Raw genomic sequence first — 11,497 nt, forward strand, 5'->3', positions numbered from 1 at the left:
GTATCGCGAACGAGAGCGAGATGTTGAGCGCGAGAATGCTATTGCGAGCGAGCAAAAAGGAATTTTGAGCGAGAAACTTCTTTTCAAGAACTTTTTTCTGCGCTCAAAATCTGTTTTCGCTCGCTCAGTTTTATTTTCAATGCTCAAATTTTTTTTCCGCGCACTCGTAATTGTGGCCCAAATATAACGCCATATAGGTGAACCTAATACGCTAGCTTAGTTGAAAAGACTTGCATGTTCAAAATCGAAAAATCAACCTATGCACGTATAGTGGTGACAGTTTTCTAGATTAAACTCCTAAACTGTCACTCAAACATAATAGCCAATGAGAAGTCTTTGTCATTAAGCCCGCCCACCTGTTAGGTTGTGCCATAAATCAACAGCAAAACTCTTACAGGGGGTGAAATGGGTCGTGAACAAGTTTCGTGTGAAATCAAACGTTTCGTTTGATTATTTTTTAACTAGAAGTTTTTTGCTTGAAACAAAAGGTTTTGTTTGAAACCAGAAGTTTTGCCTGATTCTCAGAAGTTTTTTTGCTTGTCTCTTTTTTGGCACAAATCTGATTCAATTTGAGGACATAATAAAGAATTAATGGATGCATCTCCTGTTGCACACAATAAAAACACACATAGGCTTGTACTGACATTTATTGCAGATATTATTTCCCAGCATAAGATAGAACTGCTTACATATTTTAAATATCACTTTTACAGTCATTTTAATATTAGGACAACAATCATTCAAATTTATACAAGTTACAAATTTGATCTGTTTTCTATACTGTTTATCACTGGTCGCTGTTATTGTGTGCGTGTGTGTGTGAGCGCACATACTGTGTGTGTATATATATATATATATATATATATATATATATATATATATAAATATATGTAGCCACAGGGACCACCGCTATGCAGTATATCAGCTTGACTATCTGGTTATTACAAATTAATTTACATCAACATTCAGCTTCAGTCTATTGTTATTTCAAGTGCATAATATTGATTTGATTACATTAAATATTTTGAGGGATATATATATATATATATATATATATATATATATATATATATATATATATATATATATATATATATATATATATATATATATATATATATATATTTATTTATTTATTTATTTATTTATTTTTACCTGTTAGGTGTACAAAACAAATCAATATTATAAAATGTCTATGGTATATCAAGTGTGTAAACATAAGGTCACTAATTTATTTGCATTAATCGTATGTAAACTGTACTTGAAAGTGTTGGGAGAAACGGCAGATGGAGAAGTGATGTTTGCGTAAATTCCTTTTCTCCAGCTACATCGTGGGTGTCAAACTCCAGGCCTGGGGGGAATCTTTTTATGTGGCTCGCGAAATTGACTTCAGGTTTCTGGTTAAAATACCAAATTTGCAAGTTGTCTTCAACGTTCAAAAATTTGGGGTGGAAAAAAAGCATTCTTTTGGTTCCCAATCTCTCTTTTGAACAGATTGATCAGCTTCTGATTTCAAAACTAGGTAATTGTGTTACGCACACATTTAAAATTTGTTTGACTTCACAGTCATACCGGCCCTCTGACAGGAACTATAACTACAATGTGGCCCTCGATAAAAATGAGTTTAACACCCCTGAGCTACATTATTAATCTGTACTACATAATGTACGCTGGTGGCGCTCATTCAGCTACACTTGTTAAGCACATGGTGTTAAGACATTATGCAAATATGTCCAAGGATATGGTGTCCTGTTTACCTTTTTTGCAGATAAATACATATTAAGTGCAGACCTTTGAACGTGTTGACAGCTTCATTCATGTCAAACAAACATCTGTATTTAAGATTCATGCCGATGACATTACAGTTGACGGGTCCTTTTCAGATCGTGGCAGTAGACAATAAAAAAGTACTATTGAAGAGAATGTCTTTGAACCAACATGATCAAATTCTCCTACGGCAAAGCTCAATGTCTGTATGTAGGTTCATTATACAATACACAAAAATTAAAACTTATTAATAAAATTGCGATTCCTTGAGCTATAATGTGGCAAAAACAATTTCATTGTATTTCCTAAAATAACAGTCAAACTGAGAGAGGTTCTGAAAGCAAATAGAGCAAATACTGTATACAGTTTGGCTTTACTAAATCGGATGTTACCGTGTCCGCTTCTTGTCCAAAATAAACTGAGGTTATAGCTCGCCCACAACCCTAATGCACTTTCGACAATGGATGGATGAGCAAAAGCTCAAGTGGTATAACACAGTTTTGAGTTTGGAAACATAAAAACATCATGAATGTAAAAGTCTCACAATGTTCTAAGAAATGTTTATGATCTGCAACAGAGAACATTTCTCACAATGGATTAGAATCTGGAGTTGAGTTTACATGTTCTCCCTGGACCACTACTTCCTCTTCCATCCCAAAACATTCCGCTGAATTCAACACAAGATGTAATTGCCCATAGGTGCCAGTGAGAGTGTGAATGGTTGTTTGTCTATTGGCACCCAATCGATTAGTTGGCAGCCAATATCCCACCGATCACCTCTATCTCACCTGTGATGAGAACAAGCCATATTGAAATTGAATGCATGTTCAAATTATGAAAGTACAGTACCAGTCAAAAGTTTGTTGACAACCTTTTGATTTGTGTTTTTTTTCATTATTATTATTTAAAAACATCCTGCCGTGTCAATTAATATTTAACTCATTACCTGTTAATGGTAATGAGTAGAAGAAAATCAAAACAGAGGATATTCAGAGTCGACTGAAGAAGGCAAAAGAAAAACACCGAAACATGTCAGGTAAAAAGTCTGAAAAGTTTTAAGATTTTGAAGTTTTTTACTTTCGAATTTTAAATTCTTCAAGCCTCGCTACTGTCTGATAAAGAAGAAAACAACAAAGGGTTTTAAACTACAAACAGAATGAAGGTTGTTCAAGTACCATAGATTTGGTTGCTTTAAATGGTACTGTTGAAAAAAAAAATACATATATATATATATATATATATATATATATATATATATATATATATATATATATATATATATATATATATATATATATATATATATATATATATATATATATATATATATATATATATATATATATATATATATATATATATATTGCCACACCCCAAAAATCAGCCAATTGCAGGGCACACAGAGACAAACAACCATTCACGCCAACCAATCAATCAATAACAACAATATAAAGCAGAACGAGGTGAGTACAGTGTAGCATAGATTCGGGTTTCATTTTGCTTCCTTTGATATGCATCAGAGCTGCTCCTGCCCATTTAATGGTTCTACTTGGGTTTTATTGCTGGGAAATAGGTAAATTTTGGACTAATCTTGCCAATTGGTCTGCACATATTTCATTGACAACTTTTAGATACAGTATATCCATTTTGTTTAATCCAACTCTTGTGTGGTAACTGCTACTTTTATTTATCGAGATTTTAACTCATTCAATGCCAGGGACATAAATTCACATTTTTTTAAGAGGTCGTACATTCAATCCCGGATACTTAAGTGTTAAATCAATACTCAAGTACATTCGGTACATTAATTTCCAGGTAATGAAATATTAAATCAATATTTAAGTATCTGGGATTAAAAGTCTGAACTTAAAAAAAAAAACGTGAAAACACGTCACTGGCGTTGAATGAGTTAAACATGACATGACAATGATGTTTAGTTTTAACAGTCTTTGTTCACGTGGAGGTTTCACACGTTACGAATCACATTTATTGCTTTGCTGATTCACACATTCAGGATCTAGGCATTTGTTTGTTTATCTCACATGCAGCCAAGTGTTTTGTATGCTACAGATATTCTTGATGTGTTTTCCTACACGGTCATAGTGAGGTCTCCACACAAGAGCCATTTCTGTGAAAGGACCTGTGGTTGTGGCAGTTCTCACTGCAGTGGACGATGAGCACCGGGTAGCACAGTGCGTCATCATAGTCTGGGGGTTCTTCATCGTCTGTGGTGAGGCGCTCCGACAGACAGCGGGTGTTTTCGCTAGGACTTTCCTGGTCGTCCAAGCTCCCACTCCTCCAAAAGCAGCTCCTTTGTGATCCGTAGCGTCGGGCAAGAGAGAATCGGCTGCCGCTGAAAGGGATTCGGGAGCTCGCGCCCGTGCAGATGCTGAGAGCACTTCTGGAGAACACCGAGGAGCAGCTGATGGCCCTGTGGCAGCGCTCGCAATTTTGACGAATGCCGCTGAAGCTGGAGGGGCACTGGGCCAGGTCCATGAGGCCTGCCTCTGAGTAACTAGGCACTAACTGCTGGTTGGACCGAATGTGCCACTCCAACTCCGTGCTGTCGATGGTGTTTACACGCGGGATACGTCGCCAATATGGCCGATCCTCACACGGCGTCACCGGAACGTAATCGTGTCCGAAGAGTTTCTCAACGCGATAGTGCACGTACGCGGTACGGTACTCTGTGAACACGCGTAAAGGCCATGAGAAGGTGAGGAACGAGGCGAGCCAGAAGACATAATGGGATAGATACCAAGGATGGTGCTCTGGATCCGACAGAGCCATGATATATTCCTTCAGGTCGATGTTTTTCAGGTGCATTCCCTCCCTGGCCTCCATGTAGTCATCGAGGCCTTCGTTGTCAGTGAAAAACCTTGCCCGCTGAGTAAGATAGGAATTCTCAGACTCAACGTTAGCAAAGCTAAAACACTTGGTGAAACGCATCTTTGTGAGCGCAGACTTCTCCAAGCTGAGCAGCTGTTTGGAGACATCTTTCACTCCACAGTGTCCGTAGTCAAATTCAGCTTCTGCCACATGAGTGTTGACTCGCTCGTGGTAAACCTGGGTACTGGTGTACGCGTCGCCGTTGCGGTAGCGTGTAACTTGCCGGGTGCGGCGCACGTAGTGGTAGCTGATGGCCTTCCACCAGATGCAAGGTTTGGCTTGCTGCATTCTTTGGATTCGCTCATAAATGCCCTCAACGTCGACTTTGTGCTGCAGCTCATTCTGCACGTGACAGTGCCAGCATTCCACCAGGTATACCAGGTAAAGCATTCCCAGTAGGGCCAGCGGAATGTATATGTAGCCATCGGAGCAAGGACTGTCGTGGTACATCATGGATTTCCCTTTGAATGCACTGTCAAAGGTGAGGCGGGTGACCTCGGTAACGTGACACCAAACCATGGCTCCCATGCAGCCATACATGAGAACAGACAGGAGAAGGCATTTCCAGAAGCTTTCTCGACACAATGATTTGCTCAGTGATTGCTTGAGGGGTTTTTGCTGCAGATAAAGAAGAAAGAAAGATTGCAATAAATGTAAACTGTTGTGCAAATACCGTCATTTATAAGATGGGGCTTAATCAGAATATTTCTGTTGGGGGTACTAACCTATGTAACTCTATGTGAAAAAGCAGTTGCCTCCTGAATGTAATTGTGAGACGGTGAAACTTTTAAATGTTCTTTATATTTTTTTTTCTCTTTAACAGACTGAACATGTCTGCATATTTAGTCCCAACATTATATTTATTGAAAATGGATAGATGGATATTACCAACAGAATACTGCAGAGTTAAATAGCAGTTCAAACTCAAAATCAATACTTTTATAGCATTCTGTCTCCTGTTGTTTAATTGATAAATTATTTTAGTGAACATTGCACACACTGCAAATTAATGATATATGCAATCATAAATGTATGATTACAATCATATATACTGTATACCGTATATCAAATTTACATATCACAAACTTTTATACAAGATCTTATTGAATTTAGACATTTTTTTTTAATATATTTTTAATAATATGTTTTAAATCAAAGTAACTTAAATCACGATGAAAAAGACACGGCTTATAGTCCGAAAAATACGGTATATTTTTGACTCATCAGTCCACAGGATGGAGTCATGAACACTAACCTTAACTGAGACCAGCCATTCTCTGGATATTTTTGTTGTTGTTGTTCTTTTTGACCGCCTGAATTAGTCATATTTGCACTCTTGGAGTAACCTTCTTTTGTTGAACACCTCCCGAAAGATTTGCCACTGTTCCCAGTTTTCTTCATTTGTAGATAATGGCTCTGACAGTGCTTTGCTGGAGCCCCACAGCCTTGGAAATGTTGTTAGAACATTTTCCAGACTGATCATTTCAATCACTATTTTTTCAACATTTTCTGGAATTTCTTTGGGTATGATGCATGTTCTTGTGATGTTGAAGCCTATAGGATTTGTTCAAAACTGGTTAGTCGCAGTTGCTTTATGGTTTAACAAAGAGAGAAATTATGTTTTCACATAAGGTCAGATCAATGTATTCCTTTTTCCGCATGTAAATAAAATATTCATTGAGAAACAGCATTTTATATATCCTTAGGTTGTCACAGTCTGGTGATGAAACTGTTTTGAATGAAGCTTTACGAGTGATAAATGTGCAAAAAATACAAAATCAGGAAGGGTGCAAATACTTCTGCAGATAGACTATTGTGGAGACCCTCACCCTTTACCTGAAGGCGTCTCCCAGTATCATGTCATCTGAATGTGACACTCAGCATTCATTTTTATTTTATTTTTCCCTGAATGCCAAGGAAAACAAGTAGAAACCTACTTGTTTTCCTTGTCATTCCGGGAACTTTGTTCAGGGGATGCAGTAGTGATTTTTTTAATGTTCTTTGTGATTTTTTGTTTTCACTTGTGAGGCCCTTAAAGCAAGGATCCTTAACTCCAATCCCCAGGGGCACCTATCTAGCATGTTGCTGTAAACCACCTCCAACAGACCTAATTCAAATGATGAGGATCATTATGAGGATTTTACAGAGCTTCCTGATGAGCTGATCATATGAATCAGGTATAATCGGGGTTGGATGCATTTAAAACAAGGTGTCCTCAGGTGTCCTGACAGGAATTAATGACCACTGCCTTAAAAGTTCTCTTTTCATTATACACTATATAAATAAATGTAACTTGATTTTCATTTGGGGAATATAAATTAAGCAGAAAACCCACCTGTTTTTATCCATCTCAGAGAGTGGCCATCTTGTCATTTGCTCGTAACTAAAACTGATATCACAGTTGCTCAAGGGTCAGGGTCAAGGCTCATAAACATTGCATGACCAAACACAGAAAACAGGCAAGTTGCAGTCATTATTTGAGCACCGAGCAACTGTGATGTCATTTGTAGTCATCAGCAAGTGGCAAAATGGCGCCCCGTGAAAAGCTCTGAGATCTCTAGACTTGTAAAAGACGTGTCTTTTACTGGCCATCTCGTGCAGACATCATCAACATAATGAGCTGCCGTGAGGGCTCAAAATAACACATACCAAAAATAAATAAATAATTAAACCTCCCATTCACAATATGAATAAACCTCACATACAGAATATGCAAAAATTAACAAAATATATATAACAAAATCATACAACACATACTCACTCATGCACACTGTAACATCTCTCAGCAACATCTAGTGCATACACTTCAAAAACTCCTTCATACAAACCAAAAACACAGATACTCCAAAAAACTCCTACACATAACAAAAACTCAATATGCTGTATGAAAAACATGCGCACAAACAGAAAAATACTCACATAAATACTCATTGGCACTAAACACAAAAAATAGACAACAAAAAACTCACATAAAAACTGTCAATAGCACTAAACACACAAACATAGACACACAAACATACACGCGCACACACACAAACCTGTCACACAAACGCACACAAACACACATGCAGACTAAAAATATCAACATTAAAAACTCCACAAGCATACACACAAAACAATAACATACACGCATACACAAACACACACACACACACACACAAAGGAATAAAAAAACTACATCTTTTCACATACATACATACACCACAAAAACGGTTTAGTGTACATATGTAAAACTTTTTTGGGGAGTGGTTGTGTCAGAGGGAATTGTAATTTTTGTTACCACTTTAATTACTCGCTGTTGGGCTTCAGCCATTACCGGTGTGTGTAGGGCATACAGTCTGTAGCTTGAGGAACATAAATCCTGCTTATGTTGACATTAGTGCATGTCTATTTATGTACTCTAACTGCTTCATTTTTGATGGAGATACTGTATTTGGAAGCTAATAAAATGATCTCCAGTGTGTCGAGTTTCTATGGTATTTCTTTATTCATTCCTTTGTTCATTTACTGTATTTTCTTGTGCAGAACATACGTTTGAAGCAAACCATGAAGCGGGCTCATTATGTCACATTACGGCACAGTCTTTCTGTGAAAACAAACACGTCACATGCTGTAAACATGCATAAGAACTGCTATACATTCCCTAAAAGCCAACAAGATGTTTGTGTGAAGAATATACCTCTTCCCTGGTGTCTTCTTCAAACACGACGTTTGTGGTGGTAGCGGTGGTGCTTTCACTGGCAGTGGGAGCCGACGCCGGAGGAGACATGATGCTGATCGGCGATTGATGATGATGACGGGGCGTGGAGGTCCTCGCTTTTAATGCACACTCTTCGTGACCGACAGCGGCCGAGGGAGCTCAAGATGAGCGAGAAAATGCTCAAGACGCACGGAAAGACGCATCTTGGAGCCAACTAAATTAATGCGGTTGCTCCAAGTGGATGGAGACGCGTGTGTGGGAAAGCCCGCATCTCCACTCGCACGCACGCGCGCTCGCACACCCGCACACACACACACACACACACACACACACACACACACACACACACACACACACACACACACACGCACACACCCCTTTACGGTGTGCCGCAGTAACGCGATAGCAAATCGGTGTAGAGAACATTGGCGGCTCGTTATGTCCCACGGATCATGAGCTGCACTTCCGGGCTGACGATTCTTCTAGTAGACGACGTCGTTATCGGCGTGTGTACGGTTGGTATGAGTACTCTCCATGGTGCTGAGCTAGGCAGGAGGCAGGCAGGTAGCCCACACGGTGAGACCAGGCTGTTGCATAAACCACTTAAAGGAAAAGCACCCCCTCCCCCAACCGCGCCACCCCCGAAAACAACATCTCTCCCCTTGAGTGACAGTTTTCCTTTTGAGAGGAACAATTTAAGAAAAAGAGTAAACATTTCCCCTCGTCTGATAAGATGCCCCCTGAAATTTGCGTTTTAAATGTGTTCACGTATGTGTTAGTGAGAACACTAATGAAAAAAAAAAATCCACCCAGTTTTTGTTAAAACAAGAGCCAACATACAATAGTATTGCCCATTCATCCTCCAGCCACAAACCCACTTGCAGCTGTGATACATACACTGTTAAAACATCTTTACTCATGGTTTTAAAATCTCAAAGGAACCATCCATTACAAGATTAACAAAACACACTATTCCAAATTATTAAATGCAAGCTAAACATACATTATATATTATATAACCATTTTCATCAAGAAAAGGTGTGCAATTAATAAGATGAGTGTTTCGCAAAGTGTGTGTGGGGGGGGGGGGGGGGGTCTGTGAAGTAATTTGGGTTATTAATAAAAAAAAATGACTAAATTACTTTTCATGTACAACAAATACATTTAAAAACATATTTTGCACTTGCTGTCCACTGAAAATGTGCTCAAGGCTCATGTAACAACCATCATGGCTCAACTGTTTTCTGGGTTTGGTCATGTGATATTTGCAAGAGGCACTGTGATTGCAATGCAACTTTTAGTTGACAGAAAGTGGCAAAATGTATTTTTAAAAGTATTGATTGTGCATGATAATTAATTTGGGTGTCAAATTAAATATGTAAAAAAAATAGTGAATTTTTACTGAAGTAAATGGCTGAATTCGTTTAGAAACTCTATATGCATAATGTGTGATACTGAATATCATCATTTGGATTTAATAAATGTAACCAACCAGTGAGCATAGAATGCACTTAATACACTGCAGAACATAATGATCCCTTGCATGCAGATGTCATAGGCTTGATTCCTCACCAGAGCCCAAAACCCCACCATGTCAGCCGTAAGCCAATATTAACCAGCAATGTCAATTTTGACCCAAGTTTAATATTAAATTTAGTTTAATATAACTGTAATTGTACACCGTTATTAACTTATTATGTGTAAGTTTGTGGACACCAGTGGAAAAAAAATGATTACACCTTATTGTCTTTACTGAGGGAGTCTAAGTTCATTTATTTTACTCAACAAGAGAACAAACACCAAATAATATGCAACACAGAAAAATCAACTTACAACTACATCATTTTGGGTTGACCACAATAAATAAGAAACACTACCAAAGTTATTAAATATAATAAAAAAAGGCACAGTCCAGTCAGTGAATCAAAAATCATAATCTACAAAAACATGTTAAAGTATACAAAGCTTAGAAGTTCACAATAATTTTTTCATTCAGCTCGTTCGTAAGACAATGTATTTAAAGCTTTTCAAAAATACCAAATAAAAGCAGAGTGGTGAAACAAACTGAATTTGTCTTGTTTTAAACGGTTCCTACGATCGAACCTAATGTTTTTCCCAAGGTCTCCTTTTCTGTTGACGAAGCGGCCCCTTAAAGAAAGACAGAGTAACAAAACTTCATTTGAAGGATAGAACTTTATAGATGCTGTCATGTATTCTTTACGCTTTTAAAGAACCCTTGGGCGCTCCCCTTCATCATCATCGATTACTGCAAATAATTAAAATAATAAAATCAAATCCTACTTACAGAATACATTTTGGAGAGGTTGTTGAAAAGCACTTGGCCTGCGCTCACTTTGTTCTTCACGCCTCTTATGGTTCCATTTTTGCTGCATATATTGAGCCGCGTGTTGCTGAAGAGCGTCTCCCTCTTGGCACTAGCATACAAAAGCAGGTCATCGGGTTCGCCACCGTCCTCCCGCATTGACGATTGAACCCCCAGGCCTTTCAGGTGGCTGTTGGCCTCACTGGGGGGAGATGGGACCCTCTGTTGTGCCTCCGGACCACCGCTGCTGTCCTGGCCCATCGGCTCAGAGACCGACCCGCACCACCGTGTCTCATCTTTGAACACCTCAGCTAACACACGGCCGCTGTTGGCAGAGGCGACTCGGAACCTAACTGTCCTCACGCTCTCCTGTTTCACTTTGGAGCCTTCCATTGAAACACAAGAATATGTCACATTTCACACACCGGTTAACAACACTGAACATCTTCTTTCAGCCTAAGCCATAGTCAATTACTGCGCAATTATCAAACAAAAACATCCTGACGTGCCAAAACGAACTGAAAATACCCAGAGAACAAAAACCAGACACCAAACTGTTAAATAATGGAGGAGACTCTGTCATGGCAACAGTTAAAACAGGCACACCGTAAACTGATACCTATCAGCATGTTCAATAATTGACCCGAAGTTTTCTTGTCTTTAAAAGACTTACGAGCAGAGGTGTGATAAGATGGCAGTGACTAAGAATTACCCCTCAATGAACTACGCATGACCTTTTATACTAATTGCTCCCTTGTGACTCTTACTTGACCCAGCAATGTGAAGAGTATTGTACTGCAAAATCACTCTGTAAACAT

At 38.6% G+C, this 11,497-nt stretch overlaps 2 protein-coding genes across 2 annotated transcripts; both read right to left on the reverse strand.

The window, feature by feature from the left end:
• Nucleotides 1–3,138: 3,138 nt before the first annotated feature.
• Nucleotides 3,139–8,633, reverse strand: tmem151bb (transmembrane protein 151Bb). The gene is made up of 2 exons (XM_088433533.1): nucleotides 8,336–8,633; nucleotides 3,139–5,274 (listed from the first exon to the last, which is right to left on the reverse strand). The coding sequence occupies exons 1-2, from the start codon at nucleotides 8,423–8,425 to the stop codon at nucleotides 3,865–3,867; spliced, it is 1,500 nt and encodes a 499-aa protein (XP_088289659.1). The 5' UTR covers nucleotides 8,426–8,633; the 3' UTR covers nucleotides 3,139–3,864.
• A 1,826-nt stretch (nucleotides 8,634–10,459) lies between these two features.
• grxcr1b (glutaredoxin and cysteine rich domain containing 1 b) lies at nucleotides 10,460–11,072 on the reverse strand. Its single transcript, XM_088433660.1, has 2 exons — nucleotides 10,662–11,072; nucleotides 10,460–10,504 (listed from the first exon to the last, which is right to left on the reverse strand). Exons 1-2 carry the CDS (start codon nucleotides 11,070–11,072, stop codon nucleotides 10,460–10,462), a joined length of 456 nt encoding a protein of 151 aa, XP_088289786.1.
• Nucleotides 11,073–11,497: the final 425 nt, after the last annotated feature.

This window comes from Hippichthys cyanospilos, chromosome 14 (genome assembly GCF_059441005.1).
Source record: "Hippichthys cyanospilos isolate Australia breed blue-spotted pipefish chromosome 14, RoL_Hcya_1.0, whole genome shotgun sequence".
Lineage (NCBI taxonomy): Eukaryota > Metazoa > Chordata > Actinopteri > Syngnathiformes > Syngnathidae > Hippichthys > Hippichthys cyanospilos.